The sequence below is a fragment of the Fundulus heteroclitus genome, chromosome 19, assembly GCF_011125445.2.
Source record: "Fundulus heteroclitus isolate FHET01 chromosome 19, MU-UCD_Fhet_4.1, whole genome shotgun sequence".
In the NCBI taxonomy this organism is placed as follows: Eukaryota; Metazoa; Chordata; class Actinopteri; order Cyprinodontiformes; family Fundulidae; genus Fundulus; species Fundulus heteroclitus.
The window spans coordinates 27,837,668-27,863,000 of record NC_046379.1 but is presented as its reverse complement, the minus strand read 5'-3'; the positions used below and the strand labels follow the sequence as shown (position 1 = coordinate 27,863,000).

Genomic DNA, 25,333 nt, shown 5'->3' with positions numbered 1-25,333 from the left:
TTGACACACAGCCTGATCTTATCAGTGACTGTGAAATGTTATTTTCTTCAGGCACACATCCTTGTATTGTTTGTTGATATGGCACAAAACAAGCATGTCAAGATCATCACCTTGACCACAGCAGATTAATCACAGATTCCCCCCCGCCCCCTTTTTATCGAGCTATCCACGGTTAATAAGCGCCACTGAAGCCTTGTTTCAGAGACCCTATTCAGAGATCATTGACAGTTTGAATTTTCTGCTTAAAATCCTCATTTCCACCATTCAATTTCTTACAACTTATTAGTAAACATCCACCTGTGATGGCCACACAGTCGGTAACCCCACAAACAACCACTTCTTCACACACATATACTGCAGCATGAATACATTGGTTTGTTTATTTATTTGTTTTGTGACAATATTAAAAGACATTAGTTCCAATTGTAGCGCGCACATTTGGTTAACTTTTGTATATTTAATTTAGTCAAATACTTAATATTGTTTGTGCTTCCTTTTCTGGTGTTGTGGGGAGTACCTTCATCTGGGCTGAAGCAGAGGACTCTGGCTGGTACACTCCAATCCCAGATTGACTGATTGGGTGCTACCATCTGGAGTTCCACAAGGGGGGAAGACCATGGAGTCCTCTAACTTTTTTTGCACAATATTTCTTCTGCTTTTGTAACTTGCTTATTTTGTTAATTTTGTTTAGTTATTAGTCATTGAAGTGTAATCCTTAATCTAACTGTGTTTAGTTATCTTTGTTGTTGTGTGGATGTTCCCTTTCCCTCTTCCTCAGTGTGTCAGTCTGGTCTGATCAGCCAGTATTTAAGCCCTCTTTGTTTGTTGCGTGTCAGGTCAGTTTGTTTGCTTGAGCAGTTAGTTTGAGGTTTTGTTTTGTTTAACCTTGATATTTTTTGCCTTGAGTTAGTTCCTTCATTTCACCTCTTTTAAAGGACCCTGCAATTATTGTTTTGACTTTTGTTACTTTGGGCAAATAAAACCCATTTTTCTTGAAAATCTCCACTGTGTCCTCATCTTGTCCGGCTCGATCCCTCACACCACCTGACAATGGACCTGAGAACGTCTCCCTCTTTTGTCTGAAAGCCAGTGCTGAGAAACTGGCAGCCATCTTCCTTTAGATCTTCAACAAGTGTCTGAAACGGTGTAAGATTCCCTCTGGAATCAAACGCTTCACCATCATCCTGATTCCCAAGAAACTCCCCGTCACGGGATTAACTGACTACAGGCCTAAAGCCCTGATGTCTGTGGTCATGAAATCCTTTGTGAGACTGGTGTTAAAGCATTTTAAGGAGATCACAGGCCCCCTGCTATACCCCCTGCAGTTTGTTTTTCTGGCAAACTGGTCGGTTGATTATGTAGTCTACATACAGACAGGAAGCGGATCTGCTGGTCCACTAATGTGGTCTGAGCTACCTAGAGCTTACCCTGCTGAAGACACTGGAGATGATGGTGGAATTGTGGAGAACACACCTCGCTCTGTCTCCCTTCACCACCCTCGACAACACTGTGTCCACTGTGGAGCACTTCCAGTTCCTAGGAACTACTCTTTCTTTGGACCTGAGCTTGTCTTCACACATACTGTTCAGATGAAGGCCCAGCAGAGACTGGACTTCCTGCTGCAACTAAAGGAGTACGACCTTCCACAGGGCCTGCTGGTCATCTTCTACGCTGCCATTTTTCAGTCTCTCCTGTGTTAGTCCATCCCTGTGTGGTTTGGCTCATCCCAAAAAACAAGTCTGTTCCAAACAGCAATGAACAATTACATCTGCAGAGAAGATCATTCCCTCCATCCAGGTCTTGTACAGGTCTAGAGTCAGAAAAGGACAGCTAACATATCTGCAGACCCCAAACATGTTGGACACAAACTGTTTAGACTCTTTCCTTGAGGTCGACGTTACAGCGCACTTTTTTTTTGTAAAAACCAGCCGCTACAGAGACAGATCCTTTCTGAGTGAGAATATTGAGACCATGAATATTGGCACTGATTTAACCTCTTATTCCTCTTTTGTTCATGTTTACAAAAAAATAGTATTTCCCTTTTAATAATATATATTTACAATGTGCTCATTGACACCAAAGTGGAATCATGGTCACATTCCTTGTTTGTTTCCTCAAACTTGGCGAATAAAGCTGATTCCGAACCTTTCTTCCTGTACTCTCTGTCTTTGATATTGTTTTCTTTGTCTTAGCTCTACCTGATTATTATATTTGTACCATTTCCAAAGTTTTGACCCCGCTGACTGTAAACAACCAATATCTTTGCCAAACTTTATTGAGAGATTTCATATTTTTAAATTCAACTAGATCTAAAAAAAAACCTGATGACATTCTGTTAAACATTATTTGAGGAATGTTTAACAGAATGTCCACCTGTCATAAAAAATATTTTGTGACATATTTGCATTTTTTTTCTTACTACAAAGTAAACCATCTGACTGAACATCAACCGAGTCTGGAACCTTCCATGACGCACTGAGCCTTTCACCCACACTCTGCTTTCTTTGCTCCTTATCTTATTCATTCCACAGAAAACCTACCAAGACAAGGCCATCAACCTAAAGTGACAGGCCTGGCAAATGGAGAATTAATTAGAGAAGCAGCCAAGAGCCTTTTATTTTTGTTATTACATTTCTTCTTTCCGTACTGTGTATTACTGGCTCTGTGAACTTGCATTTGTGTCTCTTTCTCCTCAGCCTCCTCACAGTCAGTGTACAATACCTTGCAAAAGTATTCAAGCCAACCTTCAAACCTTCACAATTTGTCACATTTACAAATATCAGTTTAATGTATTTGGATTATATCTGAAAGACCCCACAAAGTTCATAATTGTGGAAAGGAAGGACACATGAGTAAACGGTGGTGTTCATATGTATTCAGCCATCTTTACTCTACTGTATAGATGGCTGAATACTGGCTACTGGCTAAAGTCCAGTGCAGAACTCACCTAGTTGGTAAACTAGGGTTAATCTTAGTATAAATGCAGCTGTACTGTGAAGACCTAAGAGGTACAGTATGTTAGATAACATTACTGAGCAGGGGCATCGCTCTGGAGGACTTTAAAACCGATTTAGGTTATAAAAAATATTTAAAGTTTAAAAATAGAATATGACCCAACAGAAAACCTACCAAGACATGGCCTTCAACCTAAACTGAGAGGTCTGGAAAGTAGAGAATTGGTTTTAAAACTCTAGGAGAGCCACAGAGATCCTCCGCTCAGGTAGGAGAGTTGGACAAACCAACGCTAAGTTATACACTCCAACCTGGCTGTTGTGAAAGAGTAGTAAGAAGAAAGCAGAGATGACTGGAAGGTAGACGAACAACGATGCATGCAACTGTGGTTGTCGTGATTAAAAACAGACAAAAAGGGTTGTGAATACTTTTGCAAGTCTCTGTAATTTGAATAAAACCTTGTTAACTTTCTCTGTTAATGTCTTGTGAAAGCTCTTTTGTAGCACTATGCTAATTAAGTGTACTCAAATGAACAGAAATCATGAAGTATATTTCCATGACTCCACCAGTATACCAACTGTAATAAAACCAAGTATCAGACTTTGCGATATGATTGAACTGGCCCTTTAAGACAGTGCGTTACATGTTGGATTCCTTTTAATTCCTTTTGTAAAACACATTTCTGGTCTCATTTAGAAAAGAAAGAAAGACATGGGCAACACAGAGCATCACATCTTGTAGAACCTGTGAAAACAAAACCTTCTGTGCTATTATGACGTCATCAGGAGCTGACAGAGTTTGCTTTTCTCGGCATGAGCTCCATCCAGTCTGCTGACAGCTCGGCTTTTTACATTTTCAGCCTTTTGTTACATCGTTTGACAATTCACAGTATTACACTGAATTCAATGGCAGAACTGAAAGTTACCCAAAACTCACACTATGCTTGATTGAAACGTCCACTATAAAAAGCAGACCTGTGCTTTTTATAGTACGGCTAAATTGTCAATGTCCCATGTTGAGTGAAGACGCCAGCAGGCCAGCGGGTGACATGGGTCACCGCTTTCGTCTCATGTACAGCGGGGGTGTCTGCTCCCGGATCCCCACCTTTTTACGTCTCACCGGTTCTTCATAACTGTTGTCATTGCAACAAAGTCCACATACATTTATAAAATATAAACTTGTCTCAATCTCTCGCAGCTTCACAAAAAAAAAAATCATGTTTTTTTTTTTAAATACATCTGAAAAGGAACAGACCCAAAGTCCTCACATTTAAAGCTCAATGAATGAATGTGTGAAGAGTTCCCTTCCAAAGTGAGGTATTCAAAATTTACAAGAGGTGGCATCTACTCATACACATTTTACTAAACGCTCAAACAAAAAGAACAAAAAGTTGCAAGTATTCACATTTAATGCTGATGTGTTGTTACCAGGTTGTAAGTTTAGCCCCTCAAAATGCAAAAAGAAGACACTGGAGTAAAATAAAACAAAGTAAACCAATGATTGAAAACTGTATTGAAAGACAAACAAAACTTTAAAACTCTAGCCCTCCAAAGCCCAAACAGAACTGTGTTAAAAAAGGACTCTGTAACGGGTAGACCCATTAATCTTAGTGATTATTTCCTCAAATTTGGCATGCTTGGTGCGAGTATTTCCAGTAGGTTAGGGGGAAAACTGCTCCATGTGGGGCTGGATGCCATTTGTTGCTTTGCAAAGGGCATCAACCCATGGTCTGGAACTGACACCCATTTTTGTAAATCTGTCCTGTCATCGGTCCCCAAAGGTTTTCAGTGGGACAATTTGGATCAGGGGGACATCATTCTCCTGAAAGAAGTACTTTGTCAGATGGCAGTAGTGCTACTGTAGCTAGGCTGTGCACTGCGAGGGGCCTCAGATAAGAGAGATCCACTTAGCCAGCCACTGGGCCCAGAACTGGGATGAGAAACCACAAGGGATCGTCTGTGATTTGCCTTTTCAGACAATCCCTCGGCTCCTCTGGCTCAGTAGATAACTTGTTTTGGTGTAAGTTTACATTTTCTGTCCCTTGATCCTCACATTTTAATAAGAAACATAAAAATGTCTTACTGTTTTCATCCTTGGCAGCAGGGGTGTGTGCCATGACTCCCTGCTTTTACATCACAACAGTCCTGAACATATTCTGCCTTTGCTATCAGGGAGTCATGGTCACGTGAATGCCTGACATAAAATAACGTGAAACCAGATTTAGAAGCAGATTTAAACATTTTAGGGCTACTTTGGATCAGCTTATGAACCTGTTTGAGTTTATTTGCCGTCTTTGTTCATTTACCTTTTCAATTTATTCTCTCTATGGCTCCTGTGGTCTCTTTTTGTATTTTTTTTAACCTCAACTTGCAGGCTGGTTCCACCAGAACAAAATGTCAACACTTGCAGTTTCCTTTCCTAGTCTGTGGAATCCGAAGAAGACTATTTCAAGTTATGACTTAAAAACCCCAAATTAAGTAAAAATGAAAACGGACATCATCAGTTTATGATTGACAAAATAAAACACTGACATATACGTCTTTGTTCAATGTTAATATCATTTCAGGGAGACATTTTTGCCATTGTTGGAACTGAACTCTTCAACGTCCAAATCAAAACACGACCACGGACTGTCAGGGAATCTCACTGTGGTTTGACTCGGGTTATAACATGTGCTTCTATCTAACATTTCTGGCAGCAACCGTTTCAAATCAAATATGTGGCGTCAACTGAAAGGAGCGAAGCTAAACAGGCGGAGCGCTGCATGTGGACAAACACACACATTCCACCTTAAATCTCGTGTAAGACGTCGTCTGAGAGAAGAATCTTTACATTTAATGTTTTCTACATCAAGGAATGTTCAAGAACAAAGAAAATCATTTATTAGTTAATTTTTTTTATATATATATATATATATTTATATTTTATAATGCTTTCGGTCACTGCGTTCTCAGTGTCTCTTCACTGTACACTGCCTGATCCTGTTGGCCTTTTTTCTCAGTAGATATGCAGCTGAGAGAAGTCTGTGTGTGTTTTTCTGTAAAAGTTGGGCTGGTGTGCAGCAGGGAATGATGTGTGGAACCTCTTTTTTCCCCCCCCCTGTGGTGCAGTGGTAGCACCTTTTCCTGTGGTCCTGGCTGTGGCGTATCCTTCACAACACATCTGTGTTCTGAGTCATGATTCACAAAAAGAGAGTAGGTGGGATTCTTGTGTATGGCAGGGAGAAGGGAGTGGGGCAGGACAGAGCTCACTCTTCCCCCCCCCCCCTCACCATCGTCTGACCCACGGGGAATGGCTGTTTCTCTCTCGCGCCCCAACCCCCCTCCCTGTTGTTTCTGAACAGCTCGGTCCGTAAAGGTCACTAAAGGGACCTATGGTTGGGAGAGCAGCACCAGGATCGGCAAGCCTAAGATGAGCAGCATGGAGAGGTGGACGGGCTCAGACCCATGGTCCAAAAGTCCTGGAGAAGGAAGAGTGGAGGCTCCCTCGTCGCCCCACAATCTGTCATTCCCGTTTACCTGAAAGAAAGCACACAAACATGGAGAAGCAGCATTCAGCTCCTATGCTCCACAAATCTGGATCAAACTTCCACAAAACTGCAAAACAGCCGAAACACAGAGTTCCTTTAAATCACGGCTGAAAACCCACCTGTTTAGAGTTGCTTTCGACCCATAATAACAGGAACATTGACCAGATTATTTGATGTGTATTGCTGTTTTCACCTGATACGAGTTAATGTTTGTTACTGGTCTCACAACCGCCGACTGTTTCGACGTGTTATGTAAGGCCCTTTCAACCGCCTTGCTGCTAAAATGTGCTATACAAATAAACTTGACAGATCTCGATTTCAGTTTTTCATGTTTGAGTTTAATGTGTGAGTTTTCTCCATTTTTTTTTCAAGTTGTAAACACAATATTCAATATGGTTTGTTGGAATTTAATGAGACAGACTGGGGCAAGGCAGTGCGTAGTTGTGAAGTAAAAGGTTTTCAACATTTTCACAATAGTTTGGCATGCATTTGTATTCAGCCCTTGCTATTCTGGTTATCCTAAATAAGTCACCTAGTGAGTAAATATTCCACCTGGAATTTAATGTCCACATACATCCAGCTGTTCTGTGAAGTCCTCAGGGATTTATTAAAGAACACTAGTCAACAAGCAGCACCATGATGACCAAGAAACACAGCAGACAAGTCAGGGTCAACGTTACTAAACAGGTTTAGGCTATGAAAAAATATCCCAAGAGCATTAATCAGAGAAGCAGCCTAGAGGGCTATGGCAATTCAGGTTGTGCCACAAAGGCACAGTGATGCACTTCATTCATCTGGCCTTTATTTAGGATTGTCAAAAAGAAAACCACTGTTTGACTCAAGCCATATTTGTAACACAATTAACATGGAAGAAGACAAATCAGACAAAAGTAGAATTTTTTTTCCACTTAAATGCAAAATTATATATTGGACAAAATTAGTGTAGTAATCACATTTAAAACCTCATCTTCATTGTATGGTAGTGGCAGCATCATACTTTTGGAATTCTTTAGCACGGGCAGTGAAGCTGGTCAGAGATGATGGATGGACTTAAGAAAAGGGTAGTCACAGATTAAAACCTGTTAGGTGCTGCAACAGACTAAACCTAGCTGAAGCCCCAGTCAAAGCACCAACTGAAATTCAGTTGCATATCTTTGGCTTTGCTGGGACAGACTGGCGACCTGTCCAGGGTGTACTGCTTCCTGCTACCCTGTGCTCCAAGTAAGGCCTCTGCTAGCTGCTGGATTTCCTGCTACCACTGTGCTTCAAGTAAGGCCTCTGCTAGCTGCTGGACTTCCTGCTACCCTGTGCTCTAAGTTTGCTCTCTGCTCTGTCGCTGGATTTCCTGCTACCCTGTGCTCCAAGTTTGCTCTCTGCTCTGTCGCTGGATTTCCTGCTACCCTGTGCTCCAAGTTTGCTCTCTGCTCTGTCGCTGGATCGCCTGCTACCCTGTGCTCCAATCCTCCATCCCAAAAACTGTTTTGCCCTGCATCTCTGGTCTGACAGCATCCCTGCATCTCCTAGAACTCTCTCCAGTCTCTTCCAGTCAGTCTGCTCCTGCACCCATCATTTCCAGTCCGGTAACTAACTCTGGTCATCATCATCATTTAACTCATTACTTTCAATAAACTGCAAAAGAACAAGTTTTGTGTGTGCGAGCTCTGTCCGGGTTCACGAAGACAAATCATGACAATAAATACTATAGATACACCTTTGAGGTGGTGTGGAAGGCTAATATATTTTGAATAGATGCAACCAGAATAGGCTGTGGTGACCTTTTCAGCGACTTCTTGACGACGCTCTGCTCATTGGATAAAATGCACACGAGCGGTACCTGCATGCAACGGGCCGATCACTGTGACTCAGCCTGTAGCTCTGCAGAAGTCGGCATATGAACTAGAGAAACTGGAAAAGTTAGAGATGCAGTACCTTTTTTTTGTTCCAGCTGCAGAATTGAACTGCTTCTTTGCAACTACAGAGACCTTTTTCCAGAAGGGTCCAAATAAAACGTTTGCAGCAATTTTGTCTCTATAGTTTTTAAACTTTTCATACTTTAAGACTTTATAGAACAGATTCAAATAAGGGATTTCTTATTTAACAGCAGGCAAAATATTCATAAGGAACAAATAAAGGTACCTGTATTGAGAAAAGGAAATGTTATACTGTATAACAAAATGAAAATATGAATTCTAAATATATGGAATATTGTGCAAATATTTCCAGAGGTCATTTCTTGATGCTTTTCTTCCAAACAGCACGATCTTTTTGTCATATTTTTCATTAGTCGTGAACAGTGGCTTTTAAGGCTTTGTAACAAGTGTTTCAAATATTTCTGTTTTCATTTTAACCATCATCTCCAGCAGATTAACAGTATCTGAAAGTCATGTCTGTAAGAAACAGAACAAAGACCTGACACATTACCTCAGAGAAGCACAAGCTGCTCATCTACTGTTTTCAGCTGATAACTGAACATGACAAAAATGTCATGTTCAGTTGATTAAACTGTCCCCTGTGGTATTTTTTAAAGAAAGTGTTCAATAATTGCCATTGAGATATCTTTGAAGTTTTGCACACTGTTTCTGTCTCATTGCCTAAGTTCATGTCAGAGTTAAGCTTACAAAAAGATTAAGCAAATAAAAACTTAGAAAAGGGCCAGGTAATGGCCTGAAGAAGAGTAAAAAAAGCGTTCAAAGTAACTCTTTGAAAAAGCCTCTTAAACCTGGGCAACAATTGATAAAGAGTCTGATTTAAAAATTGCTCTTGGCAGGGAAACTATTGAGTCTGAAAGAGCTGGAGCTGTTTTCCAAAGGAAAAAGATATGCAAAGCTGGTGGAGACATACAAAAGACTTTCAGTATTTGCATAAAAATGTGGTTCTACAAAGTACAGGCTCAGGGTGTGGTACACAAATGAACAGCACACTTTTCAGATTGTTCTTTGACAAAAACACAAAGTTTTTAATTATGTTTCATCTTTCTTCTAGTCAATAATTCTATGCTGCCTTGTGTTGGCCTGTCCCATGAAATCCCAGTAAAACACATGAAAGTTTATGGTTGTAACATGACAAAGTGTAAAAAAAAATTGTAAAAGGGTATGAATGATTTTGCGAGGCCTTATATACTGAATGCTACTAAACCAATGAGTTTTGGTGTTCAGCAAATAAGCCTTTCCAGTTTGTCCCCATTTTCCTCTGGCATTATTAAAGTATGTCTGATTCTGCTGCAGTGGGCAGGCTGGGTGGCAAATCAGCATCTCCTGTGTTGATGTTTTGATGAGATTTCAGATGCAGATTTTTGCTTTTAATTAACAGTGACTGGCGTGGTCAGAGCAACATTTTAGTTGAACCTCAGCTGATGCTCGATTATCAGCTAAAAAAAAAAAGTCTATATTCAGCAAAATGTCATTTTCATTTCCTGGTCACAGATTGAGTTAGACTGTTTAACAGCTGCGTGTGGGACGAGCTGCACCGAGGACACCAGGCAAAAAGAGGAGAGTTCAGGCTTTTGACTTTTTTTTTTTTTTTAGCAGCTTTTCCCTCTGCAAACAAATATGGCCTACTTACACATTTAGCTTGTGCAGTTTACTTATGTCTGTTGGCAGAATGTCAATTATGCTATCTGCAGATTTTTAGTCGACAATAGCAACAATGTGTTCTAAATACATTTATTTTACGTTCAGAAAATGAATATATATTTTGTGATATCTCCCCAACAGTAAATTCTTCAGAACGTTCCCAGCCTGAGTGGCTTTGCACATTAAAATTTGTTTTCTTACTGTGTGGTCTTCATTCACAATGCTCACCCCCTTTGTTATGGATATGGGACAATTTCAGATGCACATGGTCACACGGTGATTGCATGCAGAAAATGTTATAGTATTTGCATAATTTGTATCTTTAGATACTTTTTGTGTATTCACCTGTGAATATGATGAGATTGAGAAATATGTGGAACTGTGCCATACATCACTATATGCGGCTTTCCTCTCCAGTAAAGTGTAAAGAAAATTGCCCACGCTGAGTCCCGCTGCCATTAAATTACCTTATTTTTTATTTTTCTGTTATGTTTTTTTTTTTTTTTTTTTTTACGATCTGTTCACTGAATTATTTTAGCTGAGACCTAACTGAAGTTAAACAGAGTTAAGGTAAAAACGATGGCTCTGTTCTGGCTATAAATGGTGCAAACTAATAAAGATTACACTGTGTCTTGCAAAAGTATTTACATCCATTGGTATTTTACCCATTTAGTATACATTTTATTGGGAATTTAATTGATAGATCCATGCAAAGCTGTACGTCATGGCAAAGTGGAAATGGAAGGACAGATGTTTCCTTTTTCCCAAATAGAAATCTGAGAAGTGCGGCCTTTGTATTTTTGCCCGCTAACGCAATACTGTATAGAAGCTCGTTTTGCTGCAATTACAAATTCAAGACATTATGGGTTGCAGCTTTACATATCTATAACCTAATACTTTTGCAATTGTTCTCTCAACAACAGCCCAAACTCAGTCAGATAGTATGGAGAGAGCCAGCGAACATCAATTGTCAAGGAATGCCGGTTTCTTGATAGGATTGAGTCATTCTTTAACATGAATATGCCTTCCTCTAAACCCTTCGGTTGTAGCTCATACTGTGAGTTAAGGGTCATTGTGTTCCTGGAAGAAATCTCCACCCCGGTCTTTTTCAGTTTCTGATAGGTTTTATTCTAGGACTGCCCTGCATTTATCTCCACCCATTTTCTCATCAGCCGTGACCAACTTCCTTGTCCCTGCTGAAGAAAAGCCTCCTCACAGCATGATGCTGCCACCAAAATGGGTCACGGTGGGGACGGTGGGTTCGGGACTTTTCAGCCACGCATAATGTTTTTGCATGGAGGCCATAAAGTTTTATTTCGGTCTCATCTGACCAAAGAACCTTCCTCCATGTGTGTCCTGCGTCACCTATATTGCCTGTGGAAAACTTTACATAGAACATCTCATGACTTCCTCTTGCTACTCTTACATAAAGGCCAGATGTGTGAAGTGACTGATCAATAGTTTTACTGTCGACAGATTTGCTCCTGATCTGTGGATCCCTGCAGCTCCTCCAGAGTCACAATGAGCCTTTTGGCTGCTTCACTGGTTAATCCTCTCCTTGCTGGGCCTGTCAGCTTAGGTGGAAGGCCATGTTTAGTCAATATTGGGCCATATTATTTCCATTTTTGGATGTTGCAATGAACAATGCTCTGTTTGATGTTTAAAATGTGAATATTGTTTCCTAACCTAAATCTGCTTTAAATGTGCTTTTAACTTTCTCCCTGACTAATCTTATGTGTTGCTTGGTCTCCATGGTACAGTTTGCTCACTAATGCTCTCCAACAAATCTCTGAGGCCTTCACAGAACAGCCTGATTCATACTGAGAGGAATTTTCCAGTAGTGTGGATTATTTACTAATTATAATTAGAATCAAAATAAACTTTAGTCGGCAACTTCGTGGGTACAATCTAAAAACATTTTACAGGGAGAGGGCAGTATATACCAGAGAGGTTTCTTTTTTTCCAATAATTCTTTAATTAGGAGACTTCTGAAGGCAAAAGTGAGCCTTCAACAGCTCTGGGTCACACAGCAGTATAATGGAGTTATGCTGCTGTGTGACCCAGATCTGAGTGAGGTCCTCTCCAGTGGGTGGACACTTTTTCGATAAACTTGCACATCACATTTCCTGTCTCCCGTCTCGTCTCACCTGAGTAGGTATCTCTGCTCGCAGGACGTTCTGCTCTGTTTCCATGGAGATGCCCGAGGCGGTGGTTGCCAAGTGCGGACTCTGGTTGTCCGTCGCTGGACTTGACATTCCAGGCTGACTGGCACCCGTTTTCACGTCCGATCCGTTCCCGAATGCTAAGATGGCATTTTCTGCAACACACCAGCAGCACAAATGGAGATTTAAAATGATTCTGTACTTAAGGTGCTAAAACTTTCTATTATTTTCATATGTATGATTGATATTTTCTTTCATGACTTCTGATTGGTCACTTCTTAATCACATGCTGCCGGACCTGTAAGTGAAACAAGGATCCTCTAATCGTCATGTGGCTACTCAGCCTCAGGTTTCCCTGTAGTATCCAACTGCATCTCAATAAAATAAACTGTCGTAGGAAATTTTATTTGATTCAGTAATTCCATTAAAAAGTTTAATAAACATAAAATGATAAAGAACTCATATGCTGTGGTTAATGAGTTTATTTCTGGTGTGCTGATGATTACAACTCCTAGCTGAAGATAACCCAAAGTTGCAGATAAGACCAAAAATGGGTACATATACAAAATAGTTATGGCCATGTGATGGTATAAACACTCATGTAAAAGACTGTTGACTGGACAGTCATCCAGCAGAGAATCACCGGCATCCTCCACCAGGAGGTTAAGCCACCAAAAGGTCAGTGCTAAACGAGCTGACTGCTTACAGAGTGCTTTGTTGAAGTGTACTGGTGGAAAGTTTGGTAGTTGGAAAAAGTATAGTGAAAGGTGCATAAAAATGAGTTTCCATAGCATTGAGACGATTATGAAGCACAGGCCATTCAAGAGTTTAGTACCATTCGGTCTACAGCCAGAATTAGGGAGTCAAACCATGATGCACAGACGTATCCAGGGTGACTTCCACTGCTGCATCCCTTTGGTTAAGTCACTCCCGAAGCAGAGAAAATCGCAAAAGCTTCTTAAATGGACTAAGGAGTGAAAGAACTCAACTGTTGCTCAGTGGTCCTCAAAGTCATGTCATCTGCTGGTGTTGGTTTGCTTTGTTTCATTTTTGTCAGTTGTCAGCTAACAGAGAAATGTAGAGCACTTCCTGCTCCCCCTCTGCCGGCAGATGATGTTGATTTCATTTTCCAGCTGGACTTGCCACATCAATGTACTGTCAAATGTACCAATACCTGCTTTAATGACCATGGTATGCCTTTCAGTAGGCCCGCGCTTCGGTATTAAAAAACCTGTTTTGGTCCTTTCTAACTCAGGAGAAAATAAGTTTGGGGTTTTCATTAGCTGTACACCAAAATCATCCAAATTAACAGAAATAAAAACTTTAAGAATATGTGTGTAATAAATCCAAATAACATGAGTTTTGCTTTTTGAATCGAAATACTAAAATAGATTCACTTTCAAATGATAATCAAGGACAGCTCAATCTATTCAGTTTTGAACATAACATGTTCCGTCTTTTCTGCTCACAGGATGTAAAAAAAAATTTATAAAATTTGCCACTGAATTGAAAGCGGAAGCCTGAAGACAAATACTTCAGATTTTGCACAGGTTCACATCAAGTTTATATCTCTGTGGATCTCTGGTGTAGGAAAATTCCAACAAATATGGAACATCCTGTTCATGCCTTAGGAAAGACATTGTTCCTGAGCCAGAAAAATAGGGCTGTCCACAATATACAAAGCTTTCTGGCATTGCAACTGACAAAGGTTTTTGTGAGGAGAAATTCACTAGATATTAAAATAAAAGTCATTGGAAAATGCTTGGGATTTTACCAACTACAACAGTGCGTCAGTCATGGGCAGATGGCCGCCTAGGTTTTTGATGTGTATATATGTGTATATATATATATATATATATATATATATATATATATATATATATATATATATATATATATATATATATATATATATATATATATATATACAATCACAGCCTATGCAATGGTAAAGGTGGATTGCAGAATAAGAAACTCTGGTCAAAAAATGAATAACTCATCTGCTGTCTGTGGGCTTGCTGGCTCACCTAAATCGCTGCAGGGCAGCATTAAAAGACACAAGCGAGAAATTTTCCAAACACAGTCAACTTGACTTTTTTTTTTTTTACCTTCCTGCTGGTTTTTAAACGCTAAGTCGGCATCTAAAATCCCCCTCCCAGCAGTGCGCTGCTGTCAGTTGTGAAAATATCTACAAATATAGGTTTTAAAAAGGCAAAGCAGAGAGTGTTTACTGGGAAGTACTTCTGAAATGTCTGTGGGGGAACAACAATGGGATGTTCTTTTAAAGGCGCCGCCAACCTTCACTGAAAGGCAGCCCAGCATGAATTATTCTGCAGGAATCATATCAAATAGGAAAGATAAGAGGAGTAAAACTGTCTGAATGATAAGGTGAGCGTATGATCATTTTTGTAAGACATCATATTGGGTCTTCGATTTGTATTGGAAGTTTCACAATAAACTGGAGCACTTCATCAGTTTCCAGTCTCCGGAAAGAAGTATCCTACTTCTGGGTAAAGGGTGGCATTGTATTGAAACAACCTTGATAATACAGTGGGAAAGGACCTGAAAGGGTTACCTTTGCCTGAACCAGTCAAGCTGCATGGTGGCAAACCACCTGCCGCAGAACAGAATACAACTGGAAATCACAAATAGCCAACGGAGAATTAGCCAATCGAAACAGTTGACTAATAGTGCTGGGAAAAAGTATTTGTCTCCAAATCTAAATCTAAATTTGTTATGTTTTTTCTTTTTTTATAATACTAAGCTTTACTTATTTGGGGATATAAACAGTCCAAAACAACCTGACCCTATATGAAAAAGTTTATGCCCCCCTGGTTAATCACTGCGTTTGGCCATTTTCTGGTTCAGCTTCAGAACCCAAACCTAAGTCTGTAAAACGAAGAAATCACTTAAACAGAACCTGTCTGACAACATGAAGTAGATTACAAGCTATTAAAAAGCAACGCAACATGTACGTAAACAAAGACATTGAAGAACAGATGAGAAAACCAAGTTAACCAAAGCAACGTCTTTCAGTCATAATCCATTTCTCAGGCTTTGGGACTCCAGCAAACCATGGTAAGAGTCATTAAGGGAGAAAACATGGATGTTGACTTTTGGGCAATCTGCACACCGAGGTGACAAAGGTAGAATGTTCCGGAAGCTGTTAATCCCTTTATATCTGGTGTAAAAGCACCAAAACATTTCAGCACAAGAACATGATACTGATGGTCAAAAACTGATGGTGATAATACTTTGCTGCTTGAAGAACTGTAAAACTTGCCATGATTGATGGAACCATGAGGCCTGCCCTCCAGCAGACAACACTGGTAGAGAATATCTGGGGGATCAGTGAGTGACCAGCCCGGGTTTTGCTGAATTTGCTCATTAAAAATAACAAAATGAAGGTTTCGGAATGGTCTAATCTGATGGAGATGTTGTGGCGTGACCTTAAAAATCCTGTGTGGCTGGAAGAAAACAAGTATGCATAGAAGAATGGTCCAAAATTCCTGCATAGGAATGTAAAAGATCCAATCCTGCTTGATTAGTTACATAACCAACTATTAGGTTCAGGGGGCAATTACTTTTTCATAATGGGAGCATAACACGTTGGATAGCTTTTTTCCCCTTAAAACAAATTAAATTATCACTTGATAAGCTCTTGATGACTTGTATTTACATGGGTTATGTCTAATATAACTAATATAACTTTTTTGTGATGTAAAAAAAAAAAAAATCAGTCTGGCAATAAAAGTAAAAGAGAAAAAAGTCCATCAGAGGGCAGATCTTTTCTTCACAGCCCTGTAACGGACGTCTGCAGTCACATGAATATGTTTTTGTTATTTGTGCTCTGAAATTTCCCAAGCTAAAATAAAAAAATCGGTTACTTTCATGTTTTTTTTTCTGTTCTTTCATTTACTCAGTGAAAAGCAAGGACAAACTTTGTCAGACCCTGCAAGCCCAGTAAATGCTTTCCCTAGCAAAAAATATGAGCATCACACAGTATCATGAACACCACAGCACCACCACATCAATGTCTGCTGAAAATAGGAGAATAGGGTTAGAGCTGGAGGGGGGGGGGGGTAGGCTTGGCTGCATATGGGGTTGTGTCCCTGTCCTACAATGTAGGATTGAGAGGATGTTTTCTTTTGGATGGGGGAGGAAGGAGGGGCGGGGTGGAGGGAACCATCAGTCATATCTGGATGGAAACGTGGCCAGCTCCATCAACATCAACAGCTGACGAGCCAAGTGACCGAGCTGACTGAGTCAGTCGCAGCTATTAGACAGGAATGGCTAAGTCCTGACCTGCTGGGAACAACCGCTCTGATGTGTTTCCAGCAGTCTTCCTCCCTTTGAAACCAGAATCAATCATTTACAACTGCAGGTGGGCACACATCATGGACGCCTGGAAGTAAGAGAGTGATGTGTTTATGCTTTTGACCAAAGCAATGTCCCTCAATCCAGCTGGACATGCGACATGACTGGTAGCTAACATGCAGACAATGAAAGCAGTGGCTATGCTGTGATGCCTGTAGCATGATGCTGTGGTGCACGTTTTCAAAGTTGTTCAAACTACTAGTAGTAATGAAGACTGCTACCTTCCATTAGCCGGTGCAGTATTCGGTTGCTAGAGAAACTGACTGCAGGCCAAAGAAGATACATTTGGGCTAATTCTGTCCTGCATAACAGGGTTAAATAAAATAGGTGAAATAAGGCAATACTTTTCTTTAGAACAATGAGGTCATGGACTGACTTTCACTGACTTTTTTATTTGAGAAGAAGAACCCATGAGTGTACTGTTTACTGAACCAGCAGATAAAAAATGAAACAGTACATTCATCCACTGGGGGGGGGTCCATTGCCTATCTCCAGCGGTCACTGGGCAAGAGGCGGGGTACATCCTGGACAGGTTGCCCGTCCATCACGTAGAGAACATAGAGAACTATTAGGCACACAAACATGCACACATACTCATGCTTAAGGACAATTTAGTGAGGCAAATTAACCTTACATACATTTTTTTGGACTCTGAGAAGAAGCCGGATAAGCTTGAGAAAACCCATGCATGCATGGGCAGAACTTCTAAACTCCATGCAGAAAGACCCCAAGCTGAGATTTGGACCCAGGACTGTCTGTTACAAACAGCACAGTGGTTGGGAAAAAATAACACACAGCGTCTTCTCTAACACCCAAAGACAATTTAGAGATTAAAAACATAAATAAAGCCGCATAATGTCTAGTAAGACTTATTCACAATCAGTGACAACAAATTCATACTCAAAGCAAAGCAATATAAAAATGCTCACCTATACAGACTGTATGGCCAGTTCATTGGTCAAAGTGGGAATGATGAACATGTGCTAATATCATACAAAGCAAACATGTTCTTCCGTTTGAACAAAAGTCAGTGACAGCCTACAGACATCACTATTATTAAATAGCTCAAATTTACCATCTAACCATTTCCTCATCCCGATCTGAAAATTATATCTTTATTTGCCATTATCAACCAACTGAGCAGCATTTAAGCTTGAGTAGAAACAAGCTGTTGTATAGTTCAAAATAGCGGCGTGTTGAAAGAATACGAGGCTCCTTCTAGCCTTTAGTCCATCCAAATGCTTTTGATAAAAGCGACCCAAATTCTGTCCCGACAGAATGAACCCAGCATTTGGGCTGAATAAACAATCAAGCAGATTGTACAGTATATTACTGTAGTGCAGCAAGTGAGTCATTACATCCAATCAGCAAACAAAGGCCATGTAAAAGAAATGGTGATTTAAAGGGCCGACTACAATGGTCATGCAATTTTCCGCCGTCACTACCTACAGTAATTCTGAAAACAGGATGTACCTTTCTGCTAGTGCCTAAAAGCAGGCAAACAAAAAAAACTTTCCTTAAATTACAGTTGTGTAAACTTAGGTGATAAATGGTATGGAGTCTAGCTAGAAAGTAATGCAAATGACTCAGGCGGGATCATTTTTATTCTGAGTGAAAACTGTCCTTTTGAACCTAAAAAAGACCCACATTTGCAGCACTGCAGTTCAATAAAACACAGAGATACTCCAAAAAGGATGTTCAGAGAATGAGGTTCAAGGTCTTACTGTTAGATTTTAACTACACATACAATACATTTAGTCTAGTTTAACGTATATGTACTTATGGTGTTTTGCAAATGCATCCATACCCCTTCAGTATATTTTATTAGCATTTATGTGATAGACAAAGTACTGCATATAGTAGAAGGAGATGTAAACAGGGTTTTGACGCAGATATATATAGTTATATTTTTATATATGATATATTTTTGCCCATTTTTCTTTGCAAAATAGCTCAGACGGTTCCTGTGAACAGAAGTTCTTCAGTTTCTTATCTGGATTTAGATTTGGACTACGACAGAGCCATTCTCATGCATGCATCGTTCCATTGTAGCTCTGGATGCATGTTTAGGATTGTTGCTGGAAGGCAAATCTCTGCCACGATCTAAAGTACTCTGCAGCCTCCAAAAGGTTTTCCTCAAGGATTGCTCTGTACTTGTATCTATATTCTGATCAACACTGACTTGGCTTTTCTGTCCCCGTGGAGGAAAAGCCTCCACACAGCTTGATGCTGCCACCATGGTGTGTTCAGGGTGATGTGTACTGATAGTTTTCCTTCATAAGAACAAAACGTTCCCCTTTAGTTTCATCTAAACAGAGCACCTTCCTTCTGGCTGTATCCTCTGCAGGCTTATCACAAACTTTGAAGGGGACACATCATGCAAATCTCACTTAAATACATTTTGTTGTGTACTTGGAGTCTGGAGGAGTGCAGAAAAGTTAAATGCAGTCAACCCAGGAGCTGGGTGGATATCCTTATATTCTGTTTGGGTCATTGTAATGGCCAAACCCATGGCCACACCTTAAAAGCCGGTACCACACAAAAAGATTAGATCCTAATCAGTATACAAAAACTTTAGTTTGTGTGATCAGGCTTTTGCAGTTGCTGCCCCGAGACTCTGGAATAAGTTACCTCTGCACTGCTACAGCTATCGCTCTTTTTAGGTCCAAACTGAAGACATATCTGTTCAGGCTGGCTTTTAATACGTAGCTGTGGTGTGTTTCATTCTTTTGTTTCTTTGTAACCTTTTTGATTTTATTGTTTTCTCTTTCTATTGTATGTTGTGATTTTACTCATTTTGTTAAGCACTTTGGACACCTGCTGGTTGTTGTAAAGTGCTATATAAATAAAATTTGATTGATTGATTGATAAAACTTTATTCTTAGTTTAAGTACATGTGTTTTATTTGTAAGCGTGCACATTTAGTTCACTTGTGTACTTATAGCCCCTTATCCATATTTTCCTTGTGTTTTTGTCACTAATCTCTGTCTCTTACCTTCCATGGTGCCTGGACGTTTGGTCAGACAAAAGATGGCAGCCAGGGATCAGATCACCTAAATACAGGGAAGGGAAACTGGACTGTTACCCCTGCTGTTGCTGAAAGGGGGGATTTTTTTCATTGCATTTCACTTAGAGTTTGTATTTAGAGGTTGCCGTGTTTTGCTTTCAATGTTCTTAGATTAGTTTATTACCAAACTTTACTGTACTGTTTTGTTTTGTAATTTCTGATAGTTTGATTGGTTTTAATTACCCCTATTGTGTTGTTGGTCTGATCAGCCAGTGTATATACACATATATATATATATATATATATATATATATATATATATATATATATATATATATATATACGCTTGTGTGTCATTTCTTTGAGAGGTCAGTTATGTTTGGTTGTGCAGTCAGTTAGTTTGGGCACAGATTTGCTTGAGTTAAGTTTTGTCTTTTTTTTTCTTCTTTACCTCTTTTATCACTCTGGAACCCACATTTTTTGTAAATTTGGCTTTTTGGGTTAAAAATAAAAAAACAACAACTCTTGAATTAATCCCTGTGATTCCTGATGCACCTTGCCTCGGTCCCTCACAGTCATATTTTTCAAGTTGTTCAGTTTTCTCTGTTCTCTATTTATTTTTTTATTTTTTTTTTACAATTACGTCACAGATTTGCTGCTAAACAAGGCCATGGACTTCTGGCTTACCAATGCCGTCAATTCACCATATTTTTTTCGGGTTTGGTTGTCCAAGCTGGAGGATGTCAAAGCTACAAGTGGATAAGTGAAAACGTTTGGTTGTGGGGTGTATAAAGTCATTACACCGTCAGACTGCAGAAATGGCTGAAGTGGCTGGAGGGGAACGGTCTACGGCCTGGATGGGGTGGGGGTGAAGTACCTCCTTTGTATTTAAAGAGACCGCACCAAAATGAGTTGTTCTCAGAAGACAGGTAAAAGAGGGGCTGTGGGGCAAAAATAAATTGTAATTCAGACCAAAGCATTGCACTTCTACTTTATTTAGACCACAAAAGAATGTTTTAAATATGAAAAGGAAGGCATTAAAAAGCATGATATGTCCCCTTTAAGCGAGGTTTATTATGGCTTTCCACCAGCATCAGTTTTGTACTTCCTTCTCTTCAATAAGGGAAACATTTGTGGAGTGCACAACTAAAAGTGTTCGTTTCAACAAATTCTCCCAATGGAGCCGTGGATCTCTGCAGCTCTTCTGGACTTACAGTGAGCCTCTTGGCTACGTGTCTGATTAATGCTCTCCTTGCTCAGGCTGTCAGTGTAGAATATCCATGTTTTTGTAGATTTACAGTTATTCCATACTATTTCTATTTTTTTTTTATTTGGATAGTTGGACAATCCATATTTTGCAATATGGATTGAACACTGGATATTGTTTTATAAGCTTGTCCTGGGAGAAAAAAAAAATCAAGGGGTGTGAGTACTTTGGCAAAGCACTGTAGTCAGACCAGCAGTTGTTGCTATGACATTAAAAACAAATGGCAAAATAGATGATTTCCATCTTTGACAGAAGCACATATTGCACATGCTTTAGTTTGAACAAAAGGCAACATTCTACAAAAAAAGAAAAAAGAAAAAACAGATCTATTCCATCTTGCATGTTTGAATCTTGACCTGTTGGAATTAAACATTGTGTCACACCTTCAGCATGAACCTTTTTCTTATACTATTTAGGTGCTGGCACAGAATAGTTAGGCAGAGCTGTAGCAGTCATATATTGCAGCTGTATCCCACAGACATGTTCCCCAGACTTTTAATTAATTAAAATCATGGCAACATCTTTTGATTTTAGTTGCCTGTATAGCTAAGAAGTACAATCAGGTGATTATTTAAACATATCATTTACAGTACGGAAATGAAAACTTTGAGGAATATTAGATCATGTGAATTTGGCACCATGTGTAATTTACAGAGAAGTGTGTGGTTTTGTACGCCCCCAAGGAAATTCATTACATCAAGTTTTTGGATCTGCTACAACCAAAATGACCAATGATCATGTGATGCATTAATATTCCTTAAGCATTAATTTTCATCAGCTTAATGGGCTATTCCGCTGCAATTACATTTGCATGAAAGTCACTTCAATTAAAATGTGCTCAAATAAAGACATGCCCGACGGAACCATCAATTAATATCCTCGGCTTATTCGGCAACATGGATGTGGCGCTTGGAGATAAAAATGGCTCCACAATCCCATCTGTTTCCGTCAAAAAGCGCTCCGATTTCAGGTTCCGAATGCTGATTATTAGGGAGAGGATTCCTAAGCCTTTAGTGGAGTATCGGGTGTGACATACAAACATTGATTTCTCACAGGATCAAAACAAATTGATCCATTCTCCCGAGGTAGTTTGCCTTTGCAAACAAGATTCCGCAGAAATCAATGCAGAGACTTCTCTCGTCTCTCTTCACTGATGCAACCCTGCGTACGAACCGCAGAATAAAGATGGAGAATTGGGTGGGTGACCTGCAGGCTTCCAGTGCCAGCCCAGCAGTTTTCATGCTGTTAAAAGCAAGAGGACAGTAGAGCAAAAATTAAAAAAAAAAAGAGTTCTACTCCCTGAGACAACATTTAGGACAACACTTTTTTTGTCGTTGCCCTGAAGCCCACAGCGTCAATTTCTTCTACAAAGAAGACACAAAGTGCTGATCCACCTGACCCCCTAACCCTAACGCTGTGATCCATATTTCCAGTGTGTGATGGTCAATCCCAGATGCCTCAGAACTAAGAGAAGCCCCTGGCCAACATTTTGTCTGATAGTTTAAAGCAGCACTAGTCAATGTGCAGTGTTATGCAAAAGCATCCATGCCCCTTACAGGCACAAAAATACAGCGCGAGACCCTGAACACGGCACTTCCACCATGAAACGCCGCGGCAGCGCCATACGATGGGGACACTTTTCTTTAGGAGGGACAACAAAGGTGGTGCTACCACAGGCAACGCAGGAGGAAATCCTGATGGAGGCTGCAAGTGACTTGAGACTGGGCTTTCACCTTCCACTAGGACAGCAACCCTAAAAATACAGCAAGAGCTACCGTAGAATAGCTTAGACCAGGGGTATCAAACTCATTTTGGTTTAGGGGCCGCATGCAGCTTAATCTGATCTCAAGAGGGCCACACGAGTTAACTCATTGCCAGATTAAATAGAACTAATAAAATGGGACTTGTTGTTGATTTTTATAATAAATTAATTTCACTTTTACACAATATATTATGAATAACCGCAGCGTTTTTAAGAAAAGTATGTGCAATTTCAACAATACTTTTACTCAGTTAAGCATTTACTTGTGCATTATGCATAAGAACTGATCACAGTGATTATACAATGTTGAAAAACATTTATTCACATTTTTTGGAACTTAAAAACACTGTCCTGCATGACAAAATACATCAAACAGATACAAATTAAGAAATGATTTAAAATAAATTTTCCATATCTGATGCTCAGGACTACCATCTGCTGATTAAAACACAGCGCCCCTCGTGGACAATATAGGAACTGCAGATTTCCAATTAAACGAAGTGCATGTTTTTTTCAATAATTGTTTTATCATTCTCTTCCTTTTATCTCCGTTTCTTTCACCTTTTCTTTTTTTCTTCTTGTTCTTCCTTTCCTCTCCTACTTTCCCATTGTAGCGTCCATATCATTTGAGATATTCCCCACATGAATCATAATAAAACTATTCACATTCATAAATCAAGCGGAGCACTATGGTAAAAGCAGGGCCGTATGTTTGACACCCCTGGCTTAGACAAAAGCAGCTTCGTGTGTTAGAATGGACCAGTCAAAGTCCAGACTTAAATCTCATCCTAACGGACTAACCTTCAGCTGTTTTTCAAAGAATAAAAGGCAAAACCTTTGGTTTAAATACGCACAGAGCTGGAAGAGACAAACCTCGAACACTCACAGGTGGGAAGTATTGAGTCTGGGAGATTGAATAGAAATAAGTGGAGCACTTTTAAGATTTTTCTTTGTTTAAAAAAAAAAAGCATATGGTATTTTTCTTCCACGTCAGCTATGTCCTGTTCTGTGTTGTTCTATCACCATAAAATGCATTAAACTTTGTGGCTGTAATGTGAAAAATATAGTCAGCAAGACACCGAGGAAGACAGAAATCTAAGTGATGGTGTTACATGTGTAGGTATCTTGCAGACACATCTGTGTATCAGCATACTAATGGTGTTGTGGGTCAACAGTGTTGGTGGGACAGGTGGGAAAGTACGCTGGAGCGCTATAAGTGTGCAGTTACCCTTCAGTAGCACGCAGCAATCTCCTGGCAGGCACAAGGATGAGAGGTACAACTCCAGCTGTTCACCACCCGCTAGCATGCTGAGACGAAGTGCCAATTGATATCTTCAGTGGTAAGCTGTTGTGACAGCTCCTTTGTAAATCAATGGACACTGCTGTTAAGCACCTCCACTCATATCTCTTTGACTTTAAAGTTTTTTCCCCAAGGGTTTTTTTTTTTTCATACACTGACTTCACAGTTTAGCCAGCGGCAGCAGAGCACATCCCGTGCATACCATCCTGTCCCTAACCTGATGAATCCCTGGGTGCTCTCACTTTTTCCTATCACACTCTCCAATTTGACTTGCAGAGAAAATTTCAAATAATTGCAGGAATAAATTAGCTTCACCTCCATCTGTCCTCGTCTCTCTTTTTTTTTTTTTTTTTGGCCCTGACACACTCAGTTCTCAGAAAATGAAGAAGTCCAGAGTCATTGTTCTGCATGTTGATTTGGCTGTTATCGCTGTGATGAGGAGGTAAAGCAGGGTGACAGATGCTTTTTAAGACCTGAGTGCACTCACTCCGGAGCGCGACATTTTTCTCAGCAGTTTTCCTCCCCTCTGTCTGGAAACAACTGTATTCTACCCTGCTGCTGTTCTTTCTTTTCGCCTCATTAGTTCGGAGGCAGGAAACCAAATTACGCTCAATTACAAAGTCATCAAAGGCCATCTGAAGTCCTGTCTCAGCAAGCTGGCCCATGCACGAGGGAAGGTGCTTGAAAAACAAAGCTATATTCAGTCAAGATTCAGCCGTAAACGGAACTGCGAGGGGTCCGTGCATCAAATAAGGTACTGTAAAAAAAAAGAACACAAGGAAGCCAGAGACTTTCAGCTGGTATGGATTTGACTTTTTTAATGACTGCTGGAGATTATAGAAGCTTTCTTTTAATAATGTCAAGTGGTTAGGTAAAGCCATTTATTATCAATAAATTGTTTGCTATTTTAAAATCATAACATGGCAACAGAAACTACCTGAATTACACTGATCAAACATTTACATAATCTGGACGTTATGGTCCAATAACATGCACTCAGGTTGACTCAGAAGGCTTTAAATGGCCAGTAAAGGGAACCGTCCTTCGCTGTGATCTGTTTGCCTGTAATTAGTGTGCATGTATAAAAGGTCAGTGGGTCTCTGGCATCTTCACAGAGCTCCTCACTAGTGTTGCTGGATTCCTCCAGCAACCTTAAAGGCAAAAAGAATCAAAAGAACGGCATGAGAACAGAGATGAACTTTAAAGTACTGAGAAGATATCCAAGGATTGAACGTGCCAATCACTGATGTGATTAGACACGAAACAGAATTTTCTCTGTAACTACCAGGAAATTTTTTTTCTAGATGCAAAAATATATAATCTGGAAATAAAAGCGATGTGGGCTGTTTCAAGATGCACAATGAGCAGGCAGTTAAATAAAAATGTGGCGCATGGTGCGGTCAGT

At 39.9% G+C, this 25,333-nt stretch overlaps 1 protein-coding gene across 1 annotated transcript in view; it reads right to left on the bottom strand.

The window, feature by feature from the left end:
- Nucleotides 1-3,591: 3,591 nt before the first annotated feature.
- Nucleotides 3,592-25,333, bottom strand: part of gfra4a (GDNF family receptor alpha 4a) — a 254,160-nt gene continuing 232,418 nt past the window's right edge. The window contains exons 7-8 of the mRNA XM_012872143.3: nucleotides 12,201-12,370; nucleotides 3,592-6,470 (exon numbers count right to left, since the gene is read on the bottom strand). Of these exons, the coding sequence (XP_012727597.2) occupies nucleotides 6,324-6,470; nucleotides 12,201-12,370 (317 nt within the window). The 3' untranslated portion in view covers nucleotides 3,592-6,323. The remainder of the gene's footprint in view (nucleotides 6,471-12,200; nucleotides 12,371-25,333) is intronic.